General features: G+C 38.2%; 1 protein-coding gene across 1 annotated transcript; it reads left to right on the forward strand.

Moving 5' to 3' along the window:
* The first annotated feature begins 1,770 nt into the window (after positions 1-1,770).
* OTUD6B (OTU deubiquitinase 6B) lies at positions 1,771-14,737 on the forward strand. Its single transcript, XM_051785387.1, has 7 exons — positions 1,771-1,945; positions 4,320-4,474; positions 7,969-8,064; positions 9,454-9,766; positions 11,273-11,334; positions 11,964-12,070; positions 12,618-14,737. The coding sequence occupies exons 1-7, from the start codon at positions 1,855-1,857 to the stop codon at positions 12,700-12,702; spliced, it is 909 nt and encodes a 302-aa protein (XP_051641347.1). The 5' UTR covers positions 1,771-1,854; the 3' UTR covers positions 12,703-14,737.
* Positions 14,738-15,610: the final 873 nt, after the last annotated feature.

Raw genomic sequence — 15,610 nt, forward strand, 5'->3', positions numbered from 1 at the left:
TCTCTGTCTACATTGCTTTATTTTAGTCCAGTAAACCCTTTGTTCCCCACATACTGTTATTGCTTCAACCAGGTTTTTAAGTCCTGTGTGACAAGCAGCCCTGTCCTCTGCAGTACCATCATCCCAATTTGGGTCATTCGCTGGCCAGTGGTTCCTGTTTCCTTCTGCCTGCTGTGCTAGTTCTGCTTTATTATACCCTCACAGTCTGTGTACCTGCACTTCATGCACCTCTTGGTCCAATGGTGGGTTTTGGTCTGGGGTCTCCTTGTTCACTGGGTCCTGCAGAGCCTCAGAGTGTCCGGCCATGCCCTGGCTGGTGCCGTAGGTCCCTGGGCCCTTTTTCGGGCAAAGGGCCCTCACCCATTCACTGCCCACTGCCTGGCACTCCAGGGCTCAATTTGCAGCTTGCACACTGAGATACCAGCAGTATCTTTCAACAGTGTAAACCAGTATTTTATTTTTAAATATACAGCATATTCAAGAGCATGTATTAAATGTTAGCATATTTGTGTATACACACATGCATGGACAAATATAAGCCATTAACAAACTGATATAGAGCGTGTGCAAGTTAGTTAAGACAAAATCCACCCTGGATTTGTCCCTATTCTGGATTTACAGAATGTTTATAGGGCCACCCTAGTAATTTCCAGTGCTAAACTACTTTCCTAGCTAAAAGCCCGTCATCCCCCTTTTCTTTTCCTAGTTGATCTGTGATCTGTTTTGTTCTGATAGGCTGGAAATAGCAGGTGGAGGGAAAGGAAAATTATATTTCCAGGTATTGACATACAAATCTGAAAATCATTTACATTTCAACATAGTTGTAAAGGAGATCTAAAAAAATGAGTGATACTTCACAGTATCTCAGAATCATTTAGGTTGGAAAAGACATTTAAGATGGTCTTCGAGTCTGTTAACCCAGCACTGCTAAGTCCATCACCAAACCGTTTCCCTAAGCAACACATCTACTGTTTTTAAGTACCTCCAGAATGGAATTCTTCAAGAGGTTCTGTTCATAAAAATGTTAAAAAAATGACAGCAATGACCTTAAGAGTTAAGCACAAACACTCTGTTCCATTACCAAAGTTTTTGCTCAGTTTGAATAATTTTAAACCCAATTAAAATAGTAATGTTTATATTTTGCCTAGATCAACTGAATGTTCCACAAAATAGTGTTGGTGACTGCACTGAGCAGAAAAGTATCTCACAAGAATCTGTAGTTCCCACTTTGAGGTGGGGATTTCGCTCCAAACAGGAAGTTTGGATTTTTACTGTATTTAAAATGTGAGACTTTATGAGGAGTAATTTCACAGTGGTGAGGAGACAGACACATGCCAACTTAGAAAATCGTGAGCCCTTCTGGGTATTTTTTACCTGTAAGTAGCTCCGGGTAAAAAACTCGCAGACACTGCACGCTGCGTATTTTGCACAGCAGCGAACAGGTTAATTTTTTTTTCCCCTTAATATGATAAATCACCCCTAAACTATTCCGTTCTCACCTCTACCCTCCCTCTTTAATAGGATTTCCCTCTAGTTGAGCTAAACGTATCGTTTTTTCCTAATGCAGACTTGTCCACTGGGATCCTTTACCGGGCAGGAGGCAGGACAGAGCAGCCCCGCAGATGTGAGCGGACAGAGAAGGCGGGTGGAGCTCTCCCATGCTCTCCCAGCCCTAAACAAACCAAGCGCTTCCACCCCCTTCCCGACCCGAGCTCAGGAGCGGGGCCGGGCCGCTCCTCCCCTGAGGGCGGAGGCTGAGGCGGTGCCGGGCGGGCGGCGCTGGCGGAAGCGCGGCGAGCTCCCGCCTCCCGCCTGGGTCGGGGGTCAGGCGTGTCCCGCTGCCTCCGGGCGCCCATGGAGGGCTCGGGGGACGAGGAGCCGGGGCCCGACGGGCCGCTGCAGCAGCTGGTGAAGCGGCAGCGCAAGGAGAAGCGGGAGCTCCAGGGTGAGGGGAGCTGTGGCTCGGCAGCGGGGAGAGCGGGTGCTCAGCCCAGGGGAGGCGGCGGGAGCACGCGGGACGGCGGGGCTCGGCGTCCCGCCCTCGCCTTCCCTCGGAGGACGCTCCGCGGAAGCCCCGCTCGGCTGTGCGGAGGGGCGGGAGGGACGGTGGCGGCTGCGGGAGGGGAGGGAGCAGCCTTTGCAGTGCCCTCGCAGGGGGACGAGGACGGCGAATGTAGCGCGTGTGGGCAGCGGTGTCGGAGCCGCGTTGTGCCGCTGGGTGTGGCGCTGCTCAGCCCGCGGAGTTCGCCTCGCCGCGATCCTGGGAGCCGGGACATGCATGGGAGCTGTGACATGATGCTGGGCCATTGGTGTGGTCTTGGCGTTTTGCTGCTTTGGTGTTAAGTTAAAGAAGGCGTGCTTTTATTAGGCATTTTAGATTGAAAAGCCTGCATAGGGGATTTTGCTGCCCAGGCAGCTGCATTTTTTCATTCAAAGTGCAGTTGATCTGAAATGAACTTTTACATCCTGTCCAGCCATAGTAAAGTATCTGTAGTAGAAGATCTGTCTGATCTTACAGTGCCTCGTATGAACTTGTAACACTTTACCGACCCTGTTACAGTAAATTAGTATACTTAAGTAAATCTTTTAGCTGGATTCTGGTTTTTTTTGTTAAACCTTTCTCATTGCTGGTATATTACTACGGCCCTTTCCTTGTTTGGCTGTTTTGGTATGTAATGAAGTACGCCCATCTTCAGCCTTTTATCACAGGGTTAAAGGAGAAACGAGACAGTATAAGACTTCATGTTATCATTAAATCTGTAGGAACTTCTTGTTTTGAGATGCCTTTTCCTCCCTCAAATTTAGTTGGAATTGAAAAGGGGTAGGAATCAAGCATTGAGATTAGCTGGCTGGACCACGTGGCACATGGATGGGGAGAGGCTGAGGAACAGAGGATTTTTCCACCTAGAGAAGGTGATAATTGTAGCCCTCCCCTACCAAATGGTGGGAGGGGTGTATAGAAGGCAGAGTCCCAGTTTTCCCAGTTAGGAGAGGCAGGTGACCTATAGGCATATATTGGCCTACTTGAAAGATACATTCCTCGTGTGTGTAATGAGTAATTGTTTAACTGAGAGTTCATAAGAATTAACATAAAGTGCATCTCAGCCTCTGAAAATTCAACCCCCACTACTCTCCTGGTTTTGTTTATGCCTTTTAAGTCCTGGATTCTCTTCTCCCCCGTTATGTTAATTTTTATGAACAAAGCTGCTTCTCTGTCATACTCAACCTATTCATCTGTGAGACTGAATGCTTAACATAAATCTTTCAGTGTGAGCATTCTTCCTGCCTTCCCTTGAAAAGTTTCATTATCATCACCATTATCTAGCTCAATTGTGGCAGTCGAGGGTGAGGGACAGGAAAATGTACAGGTGATGAATAGCGAGCAGGGTGTTAAATAATTGGTGCTGTAACTCTAAAACAGTGAATACAAAAGTGACAGAGCTAGCAGGGAGTATTCATGTAAGAACATGGACCATGGAAGCTGTATTCAGCCTGGAGAAAAAGAGAAGACTATGGGGAATCTGGTTTCCACTGTGTAATGGGTGGAACCAATGTGGAGAATGGAATTTTCATGGGAAGAAGAGAAAATATTTTCATGGCAAGAATCATTAAACGTTGAGAATAAAGGTGCCCAAAAAGGTTGCAGAATGTCCATCCCTGGAGGCTTTGCACAGTCATCTGGATAAATTCCAGGTCCATCTGAATTAACATAACCTGATATATCTTTGAATTCATCCCGACTTTGAGCAGAAGATTGAACTAGGTGACCTCTGGACATTCTTTCTAACCAAACTATTCTATGGTTGAGAAGTGGAGCATTTACTTGAAGACTAAAAATGCTTATGGAATTTAAGCAAGTTAAGGATTTTTTTTTTCTTTTTTAAATACTCATTTTGCTTTAGAAAATTTATTTTAAGGACAGGTAAACTCTCTTTTTACTCTTAATCTGCTACTTGTGTGATTAAAAATTTACACTTCTTTCCTATGAGATTTGAGATCTCAATGCCTCAATAATCATTTCGAAGGCGAGAGGCCAAAGTCTGCTGCATTGATGAAGTTCATAAGTATGTATATTAGTAACGCGGTATAAGTTCTTCTCCAGAGAAAGAAAGAAACGGCAGTTTGCATCTTTTAAGAAAAAATGTAGCCACTTAGAGAAAATGTGATTGTTAGAACAAGCAGTCTGACAGCTAAACTGTTATACTGATATGTTGATGTTTGTAAATTTATTTTTTTTGTGTGATTTGCAGTTGTCTTTTCTGCAATGCCTATGGTGTATCTATATTTAGAAATAATGTCTTATTGCACTACTCTAACAGCAAAAATTCAAGGCATGAAAAATGCTGTTCCCAAGAATGATAAAAAGAGACGAAAACAACTGGCTGATGAAGTTGCCAAACTAGAGGCAGAACTTGAACAGAAGCAGAAGGAGGAACTAAAGCAGCTGAAGGAAGCTTTACCTGAACAGAATAAGGTAGGTGCCATAACTTCAGCTGGTGTTGTACAGGTACAATTTGTGTTAAGGCTCTTTTAACTTCTAAAAATCATAATGAAATAACACTTCAAAGTACTTATCCTTTTCTTCACGGTATTAGTAACTCTTTCCAACTTCAGAAAGATTCAGCTTTTGGGATGAGTGGGCATTGCTGGAAGAGGCGTTTAACCGTGGGATTTTCTTCTTGTTGTTGAGCACTGTTGAGAAGTGGTTTGGTTGCTCAAAGAATCACTTTCAAAGATATCGTCAAAAGTAGGTTTAATATAAATTTGCAAAAGCACAACAAAATTTGATGGCAAGGTTTACTGTTACCTAATCCGTGGATGAGGCATACAAGGAAAATTGAATTAATTTAGAATGATTTGCATAGAGACTGGGGATGCAAAAGAGAGACCCTAGCATTGAGTTTAAGATTCAGAGTGGACCCCCTTACTTTCTAAACTGCTGATGGAGCCTAGCTGTGGCTGAGTTTAAACTTAGTCACGGACTTGGGTGGCTGTTTACATCCAAAGGATTTTAGCAGCACTTAATCATTGACTAATTTGCAAGGTGGTTCAATAGGATTAACTGTAATCACAATAGTAACTCACTTATGTATAGATCCAAGACAGCAACATTCATATTACACTTGCTCTAGGGTGTTTAAATCAATTCACACAGACATGCACACAGACACAAAGATATATATCTATAAATGTACAATTCCCCTTTGCCAGTGGTGCTGGCAAAGCCCACTGTGGCCCAGGAGACTGCTTAGGGTCTCACTTAGGACCACTGCGTTTAGGGTCAGCTTTAGACATTAATAACTTCCCATCCTGGCACTAACCCAAGTTGATAATTACTGAAATTATTCATTAGTCCAGTAACAATGGTAACATTCCGCTCCAGTTCTGGTTGAGGTGGATAATGTTCCAAGGCTAAGGGGGACGGTAGGGCAGGTAACTGATTATTTCCAATTCACTTCCTTGGTCAGGCAAAAGGTATCCCTGGTATGAACGGTGCCACTCCCATGGAAGCCATGCAAGAGTTCTGGTATGCTCAAGGGACACTTCACCAGCCAACTCACTACACAAAGGCCAAGGTGTAATGAGAATTTCTGAGATTGTAAAGCAGGCCCAAAGAGGTAGAGAAGGCCCGCGTAGGGGTAAGGGTGCACCACCAGAAGAAGTCTTTGGTTTTGCTCTTAAGGCTGCCATGAGTAGCTCAGTCATGTTAGAGAATTATTTTTTTAAGTTACTGTTATATTGCCACTCTTAAGTATCTTATGTAGACTACTAGAGTATTGTTGACCTTCAGTAGGTGTTTGACTTATCCAGTGTGTTTTATCTTGCAATTCTGTCAACAGTGTAACTGATTTTTTTTGTCAGAGGACACTTTCTTTGATGAGAATTGTCTTCATAAATGCTGCTGTTCTGCCTTGTTGGCAACATAGCTGCATACTTAAATGATGCCAGTTTGATGACAAACCACTTATTTTTTAACAGAGGCTTAGCATTATTCAAATTTAGTTGCAGAAAATATGACCACCTGAGTAAACTAGACACTACTAAATAGTTGTGTGACATACAAAAGTTGACCTGTGTTTTAACTGTTAATAAGGAGAGTGTTGGAAACTTCAGAAATATTGAATTTGCAATCCATAGACTTAATTCTGTATATCCAGTACTGTAAAGTATTCTATTTGTACCATGTGCCTGAATTTAAGGACCGATTGTGCAAGTAGGCCTGTTCATTTACTTTCTCCTACCCGAATAGAAATAGAGCTTGTGGCTAAATTGGTGCCATAGTTACCTGTGAATGACACTTGCTCTGTGCTCATACATGTCCTGAAGTGTTTTCCTAAGAGTGTGTGTCTTTCGTCTGCTAAAATCTTGTAGAGAGGCAAACAAAAACCTGTATGGCTGATAGTTTCTGGACTAGGTGTTTTCTGATTAGGGACGTAACAAAGAGTTAAGCAGAACATACTTTTATTTGAAAAGCAAAGTGAAAACATTTCTGAATGACTTTTGGGGGAAGTAGACTTGATTGAAAAGGATCTACTGAGAATCCTTGTGAATAAAATGTGTTCAACTGCAAGAGTTATGCCCCTATAACAGTTTTCTGTAGTAGTTTTTAATCAGATGCTTAAACAGATGATTGATGGATAAGTGTTAAACATGATGCTTCTGTTTACCTGTATCTTAGATTAGTTTCAAAAATTTGTTTTATTTTGCTAAATGAGTGTCACAGGCAGACTGGAAACTTTGAACAAAGTTTTTCAGAGAAGCCTGTCCGAGTGACAAGGTTCAGAAAGGACCCACTTGCTTTCTAAACTCGTTCTCAGAGAGGAGTCTAGCTGCACCTGGATCCAGTCTTAGCCCCAGACTTAGTCAACAGTTTATGTTTAAAGGATTAGAGGTGTAGTTGAACCTTTATACAACTTTGCCCCTGAGGGTTAAGGATGGCAAACCAAATATGTTTATAGGATTAGAATAAATTATTTTTCTAAATTGGTGATTATGATAACAATAATGATTAGACTAAAAGAGCCTAATTGGAATTATTTGTTACACAGTATAGATAGCTATAACTGCTACTATATTGTTGGTTCCTTTATCAGGAACCTTGTTTGCCACACCCTCACTGCTGTCAGTTTCTGTCAGGAAATTTGTTCTTCTTCAGAGCCTTTAACTTAAGGATTGGTGAGCTCGGCTGGTCTCAGTACTCTTCAATACCAAAAGCAGTATCACCCCCTTCTCTATGCAGCACTCAGAACTTCTGCAAACAGGGTATTGTCGGAGGTGTTTTACCCCCACTTAGGCAGAGTATCCTGCTACAATGAGCTGGAAAAGCTTTCTGATGAAGATGGAGGATCTTTCAAGCTAAAATCCTTAGCCTGGACTCAGCTTCGCCTGCGAAGATCTTGTTTTGATATGTATGGTTTCTTTCCCTTCTCAGCTTTTTATTTAGATTGAACATATTCATGCTTCCAAAGGTGACATCTAGCTCATACAGTTACAGGGTTAGCTTTGTAGTTTTTCTTGAGAAGTGTCAACTCCCTGTCTTTTCCAACTGCTGGTTACACTTTGGTATGGAAGGTGGAGTCTTCTGCTTAGTTGTCACAGACTTGATAATGGCTGGCTGGATACCAGTGGCTATTGTGATGAGGAAAACCTTTTCTTTCCACCAATGAGCAGTGTTCACACTTCAGTATGTAAGAGAACTTACTGAAGAGAGCATACTGAAGTATGAAAGGGAACAACTTGAGATGCTCCTTTTCTAACCGTGTCTTTGTCAAGACTACAGAAAAAGTAATGAACTGCATGACCATGGTTTGGGATATGAAATGCTCTACTTTTGGTTTTGACAGGTACTGCACCATACACAGATCTTTGTGGCTAAAATTTGTAAATATGCCCATGAACAGAACTTAAAACTGTTTCAGAAGATGCATATCTTTATACTAATAAGAACATCTAACTTTTTTTTTTTAGACAGATTCTGTAGCTGATGGGGTTGCAAATTTAGAACTTGAAGGAGTAGAGCGACAGATTCAGCATCCTCGAATATCAAAAGCACAGAAGAGGCGGGTATGACTTCACATTAAATATTTTACAAATAATTGATTGACATTATGTTCAATTAAACTTTATTGCACTAACCGAAGTTAAACAATTTTACAGGGGACTGGCTAATTCAGTATTGATGCTGTACCTACTGGGTGCCTTGAAAATCTGTAAATCTGCTACCTAGAGATATGTAAGCATTTTATAAATAGTTGTACTTCTCTACCCTCAGCCATGAGCTGGGAATCAGAATAGGTCAGGAAATGGGAGACAGAAAAAAGAAATTATGTAAAGCAAATGGGTTTTGAAAGCATTTCGCTAAAAATTTATTAAAATTAAATCGAATTAAAATAATGGATGAAATTTTAAAAATTAATTAAAATAATGGAAAATACTATGTGGAAAATATGCAATAGTAGGACTTTAGTTGTTTAACAAAAGAACATTAATACTGAACTTCTTTTAAAATTTTGAGTTGTTAAGAAACACTACCTGGTGTCCTGGCTGTTAGACTTAAATCTGGTTAAGCCTCAGATATTAAGCTATGATGGATTAACATTCTCATTGTACCTGCATGAATATTAGTTCAGGGCCAGAGGAGTGCTGCTTTATTGCATAGTCCATCCCCTCTTACATGATCACTGCAAACATAATAAAAGGATGTTCATAATTCATGGCACCATGTCTAGGCAAGCTGGCAGCTCTAGTCTGGTTTTCCTATATTGTGATTGCCTGAACCAGTCTGGTCTTGATTTATGTTGAATTTCAAGAATGAAAGTGAAAAGATCATTTCCTGTACTGCTTCCTTTTTTATTTGCTTCCTTGTTAACTTAAGCATGAACTTATGAAACATTCTATGAAGGTAATTTTTGTGTATTATTGCATCCCTTCTAGTATTCTTTATATGCATTCTTATCCATTATTTAGGTTAGGAGCAGTCCTTTATGATGTATAGTACCTAGCCTGGAGGGTTTGTTTCCTGACGTGAGCTCCATTATTCAATCATATGCTTTAGTCATAGGTCTCACACTTATTATGTATTTTCTGATGTTTAATTAGAATTCCCCTACTTGAGTGGTGAAATAGGTGATCTTGAAGAAATAGCTATAATTAATAGCCTTTGTATGAGTGTTGTAAAGTGTTATTTTGCATGCTGATATAATTAAGACTTCTGTCCCATAATTTTAGGTGTATTGGAGACAATTAGGATATATTGGTCACTTACAATTTGCTAAAGTTTGAGTTTAGAAGGTCCCTAATGGGTAGTACCGATTCAGGCAAATATTTCACAGATAAAAATGTACTGAGAAAATATTTGAAGAGTTAGAAGCAAGCACTAAGCCAAGAACTAAATTTTAACAGGCATATTCTAAATTTTAACATTTGATGTAATTTTTGTGTTTTTAATATAAGGAGAAAAAAGCTGCCTTGGAGAAAGAAAGAGAAGAAAGGATAGCTGAAGCTGAGATAGAAAATTTAACAGGTGCTAGACATCTTGAAAGTCAGAAACTTGCCTCCCTTTTGGCAGCAAGGCACTTAGAGATTAAACAGATCCCTTCAGATGGCCATTGCATGTACAAAGCTATTGAAGATCAGCTCAAGGATCGCCAGAATTCCTGGACTGTTGCAACTCTGAGGAACCAAACAGCAAAGTATATGCAAAGTCACTTTGATGACTTCCTGCCCTTTCTTACAAACCCTAATACTGGAGACATGTATAGCAAAGGTAAGACTTGTGGCATAAGAGATTTAGAAAAGTATTATAACTGTTTCTGATAAATCTCAATATGAGTTATAAATGAATTGGGACCTTTGTGGTGTTTGTTCTTGAACTGTTATTTTATTGGTTTGACTGTGTTTTATGGAACACAAAATTATGATCTGCTATGAAACTTAGTATACCTGAATCTTAGTAATTTAATTTTTTTTTAAAGTAATCTATCAAACATTATTCCCCATTAAAAAAAAAAAAAATCACAATTTACTGGTTACTAGATGGCAATCATGTTCCAGGATGTGATTTAAGTTGTTATAAGCAGCTTGTCTACCAGGTTAGGGATGATTTTTTTGTCAAGTTTTATATTGGTTTTTGCAACATAGGAAAGCTGTTGAAAATAGTTGTGAAATTCAAGAAAATCTATTTTATAATTATTTTATAATAGTTTGCATAGATGCACTTTTTAATTCTACCCTTTATTTTCATTGTTAACGCAAGGTTTTTTGGAACCCATTCTTACAAACAGACTAAACCAAAAAATATAAAGAGCTTTAGTATGGAGCAATGGCTCAGTAAATGCAGTTAAATGGAGTTTATGTACCTCTTATTTGAGCAATACATGATTTATTTATTATGCCTGGAATACCACACAAATGACTGCATAATTTTTTTTAACTTAATGCTACATTCAGTTAATAGGTATTGCTGTGGATCTCCTTTGGTCACTGGGGGCTGTCTTTCCCATGTTGACAGAGATAATTGTCATAGAATAAATGTGTCCCAAGAGAATACTGAATGAAGTTCTGCAGAGCAGCAGGGAATTGTGGTTTTCTGTTATAAGGGAAATGTATGAAAAATAATTCTGAGCAGCCTTTAGAAAATCTGAAGATTCTTTTTTCTCAAAATCTGTTCTTAGGGTTCAGAAGCTTGAGGGCTTGGAATTTATAAATTTTAAACTCAGTTTCTGTAGAACATGATCTGAAAAGAGTTTATTTACCTATTTACAAAGGAACTATTTGGAATAAATAGAGTTTTAAAAAAAAAGCTAATTTAGAAATTTAAAAAAACCCTCAACCATTGAACTACATACAGTTACAAGACTTAAAATATACCTGACACCTGGCAATTGTAAGAACTGAGTGTACTGTTGGGTTGTTTTCTAGAGTCTAAACATCCCCTGAAATTTAACAGAAGGAAAACTGTGTGCAGTTTCATGTTACTTGTTACCAGTTTTCTGAAAAGTTTAAATTATGAACTGCACTCGTTATACTCAAACTTGTTTTTATTCCGGTCTTCAGCCTTAAATTTGCTTTTCAAAACAGTTACGAATTTGGGTTTTTTTGGCCTCTGGTGTTTTTGTTTTTCTTTCCTTCTCTTCAGTGAAATACATGTTTTACTGTATAATATGCTTGTACTTTTCTGGTTCTAGTTCTTCATTGTACAGTCAGTATTTCTCCTTAGTTGCTTGTTCTCAAATAAGGGAAGTACTAAAAGTTGTCTTTTCTTTCCCTGCAGAGGAATTTGAGAAGTACTGTGATGATATAGCCAATACAGCTGCGTGGGGTGGTCAGCTGGAAGTAAGTATTGTCTTGATAATTTTTATTTGGGAAATTCTGAAGTGAGTGAATATACCTTAAAAAAAAGTGCTTCTTAATAAAGAATACCTGAACACATAAGGGAACATAGTCACAAATAGTTTAAGAACTTCCTTCTATGGTTTTAAGTTGTTTTCCCAAAGTAGTAGCTTTTCTCGTGGTGCACTGTGTTCTAATGTATTGGACGACATGCAAGTTAATGAATTCAGTAGGTCTAAATATCATTAGAAAGACTGACACTATGAGTGGGGGAAGACTTAAATGGTAGCAAAGCTACCTAGATTAGAGTAAAGTTCAGTTTTTATCATGTAAACAAGAACTTGAGCTTTAGAAACTACATGTGCATTTTTGTCTTACTGTTTTATGATAGTTACCAAGTTACTGAAAGTAGGCCAATGTTGTATCCTCAAAACGATGATTAGTTTAAGGCAACCTGTTTTCAATTAAAGTTTTAAAAGTTAAAATAATTTTGCTTATTTTAATAAGTTTATTTTCTGGTAATATTTGTAATGTTGTGTTTGAATTGTCTGCTAAAATTAAATGCCTAGTCTTCCTGTCTCCTCCCTACATTAGATTTAATCCTATTACTGAATTGTTTTTATGCCTTAAAGCTAAGGGCTTTGTCACACATTTTGCAAACACCTATTGAAGTAGTGCAAATGGATTCCCCTCCTATTATCGTTGGTGAAGAATATTCAGGCAAACCAATAACACTTGTGTAAGTATGTAATTTCATCTCTTAAAATTAGTGCCCTTATTTCTATAACATAGGGCTCAACTTTGGTTTTCAGTTGCTCTTTTACTTTCTTATTACATATCTGACATTGAAATGCTGCTTGAATAATGACCATGCAGGTCAGAAATTGTTTTTGATTGACACATTAGTTTGAAGAAACAGTAATTGGAGTACTTAAAATGCTGACAATGTCTGATGTGTATCAGTCACTGTGTATCAGCTTTATAGAATGCTGCAAGGTCATTTTGCCTGTTAGATAACTGTAAAATAATTGTGAAATTGATATAAGATCTGGGAGGAAACTTTTTTTCCCTCTTCAAAGTATATGTCAATATGTGCCTGGAAGTCACCAGAATTAAAAATTGTCTTTATTAATGAATGCTCTTGTATTTAATGAATATTTTCCATATATTTTCTGTGATCAAACTTGGCTTTATTTAAGGTGTCTTCCAGTGTTGTTACTGTTTGGCATGACATGTACTTTTAGTTAAACTGAACACTAATTCTATAACTTTTTTTTTTTTTTTAGGTATATGAGGCATGCCTATGGATTAGGAGAACATTACAATTCTGTAAAACTTGTAACAGATACTGCTACAGAAAACAGCAGCTAGCATACAAAAGTGATACATTCGCATGGATAACAGTTGCATCATGATGTGTTGGGTTTCAGGCAATTCCCAGACAGACTGGAAAGTAGAACTAAATGGAATGTATTAACAATGAGGAAAAAAAAAAGACATGGAAGGTTTGACTATAAATCAGACATAGCTCTTGATTTAAAACAAACCCAAACCAAATCCACATCATAATATTTTGAACTTGTTGGTATTAATTATGTTTAGAAGATCTTCTCTAATATGGTGGCTATATAGATCAGATTTTTTTTTTAATAAAGCTTCTTCCCAAGCTGCAGTGAAAATACTGAGTAGTAAATGTTTTGGTTAGTCTCCATTTCTGCTGAACAATTAAGGTTACTTGAAGGTTCCTATTCCATTATTTCTGTTAGATTTTGATGATAAAAGAAGAGTTAAGGCATTTGAAATGATTGTATTTTGGTTGATGGAATATCCTCTACAGTGTTCCTTTAGTTCTATCAGGATCTACTTGTAAAGCTGTAGTAAGGATCTCCTTCTTTATTTGGACATAGAAGACCTGGAGGCAAATCCAGTAGTAAAATACCTAACTTGGCTGAAGGAATTGCACAATTTTTTTAAAGACTTTCATGTGAGATTTTTGCCAAGGATTGAGTTAGGGGTTTTTTGCAGTTGACAGGAGGAACTGAACACCTGTGCAGCAAGAGCATTGCTGTTTATGACTGTACATGTTAGCATTGATGCAAGTTATCTGCACTGTTCATTCTTCATAGTCTTTCATTTGTGCATTTCAATGATACAGGAATCTAACAAAGAGCCCCTCAATGTCCTCATAAAACTCATCTGAACTCATCATTTATGGATCTGCTGATCTAAGCACTTTGTCATCGAAAGTGTAATGTTTTATAATGCTTAAAAAAGCTGGTTGCATGCATGTAGAAATAACCACTTTGGGTTTTATCAGTAATTTTAAAGGTGATCTGGAGAACAATTAAGTTTAATTGCTTCTTTGATGCACAGAGACTTGAAAGGTGGGAATTTTAGTGTGGCTTGACTTTTTACGTTAGAAACGTAAATTGTTGTCTTTAAGTCACTATAAATGTGACTTCAAAATTAGAAGCATACTGAAACCAAAGTTGTAATGCAAATGTTTTTTTAACAGGTGATTTTTAAATTATTTTTTGTTTAAAGCCTTAGTTAGTAACATAATTATCTGTATTTTACTGCTGCTGAGTTGGTTTGGACAAAAGTGGTTCATATCCAGATTAGACACCTTTGCCCTGGTTTGAGGATTATGACCTAACAGTACACATCTTGTAGTCCTACAGCTAGCTAGTAGATTGACATTCCTGGAACGTACAAATTAGAAAGAAAAATCTGCTCTTATTTAAGAAGGAGATAAGTGTTCACTTTATGGGTCAGATTATGTCTGATTTAAAGCACTTTGAGAGAGAGGGAGGGAAAAAAATCAGATAATTATAGCAGGGGGTTTTGGACAAGCAGTTCTTTAAACTGGTGCCTGCCAGGAAAACAAAGTATTAACAAGACCATAAGTTTTTACATCCTTATTTATCTGTTACAGTATAGCAAATATAGTTGGTTTATATATCAAACCAGCTGGTTTACTATAGAATTTGGCTTACTAACTTGATTGTATAAAATTATGTTTTTAATTTCAAACAAAAAATAGGATACAATAGCTTGGATAAAGTGTTTCTATTCATAATACCATTATGAATTTCACTAAAAATAATAATCAAAAATACTCTTCTCTGCATTTTTTTGAATTGATGTGATATGAAATGCACGTGCTGCATTTTATAGATACTTGGTGAGAAAGGTTCTTTGCTTTATTTGGGTCCCAGTTTTGTTTGATTAACCGAGAGAGAAAAGATGCTGGAATCAGGGAGCACCTGTACCAACAGTTTGTCATATTGAGGATGTTTACAGTTCGTATAAAGTTAAATAATGTTCTAATGTAGTGAGTGAAAGATTCTTACTCATGCTGTATGGGACTTGCCAAAAAGTAATAAATTGGTTTATTTGTGGCAAATCTTGTTGTTGTCGCTTTGTATTTTGTACTCAGATACTTCACTTCTTATTTCTTAGTAAGAATAAGCTTACCCATTTACCCCTCGTGACTTTAGGGTCCTACTGTAGTATGAATTCTCAAGCAACTGTTTATATTCAAGCAGATAGAGCTTTGCTCTGTGTGAAATAAAAGTGTTTCTAAACAAAATTTATCCTCAGCAGTTAAACTTTTCTGAAAAGTTGTGTTTGAAAATACTGTTAAACTTCACCATGCATAAAAATGATCAAGTGAAGCTGAGAGGTTTTTTTTCCCACAGTTTAGCTTTTAACTTCTTTGTCAGTTTACATTTTCTCTGCAGAATAGTGGTACTTCCTTTGAGTTTCTATGCATTTCAGTAGCTTTTCTTACTTTTATCTGCAATTCACTGACATCAGTTTCTTCAGCTACTATATGTCTTAAGGATTCTTAGGTGTTCTTTTTCCAGATTGAGATTAGTTTCCACTAGGAATGCTCACATGAACGGGAGGGAAACTGTCTAGTGATCCACAATAAATTGTGTACAATATTCTGAAAGGGACAAACCAATTTGTTGTTGAAAGCAATGGGTATAATTAGGCAAACTAGGACACAGAAGAACTCACCTCCTCTTGAAGGCACCTGTGGCATTTAGTGCTCTTCTCTGTCCCTTTCACTTGCTCTGCACCAGTCTCTGCTCCCCTGTGCATGCCCAGCTGTGTGGGCTGCAGCTAGCCCTGGAGAGCGGGTGGGAGGTGGGTGGCTGTGGGAGGGAGTGCTCTCATAAACTGTTTAAATAGTCCATGAGTTCGAGAGGGTTTTTTAAAAGAAAGAAATAATATAAAATGCAATGAAGCTGTGATGCTCCTTGTGCGCATT

This window comes from Manacus candei, unplaced genomic scaffold, assembly GCF_025592945.1.
Source record: "Manacus candei isolate 608988 ecotype Guabito, Panama unplaced genomic scaffold, ASM2559294v1 h1tg000019l, whole genome shotgun sequence".
Lineage (NCBI taxonomy): Eukaryota > Metazoa > Chordata > Aves > Passeriformes > Pipridae > Manacus > Manacus candei.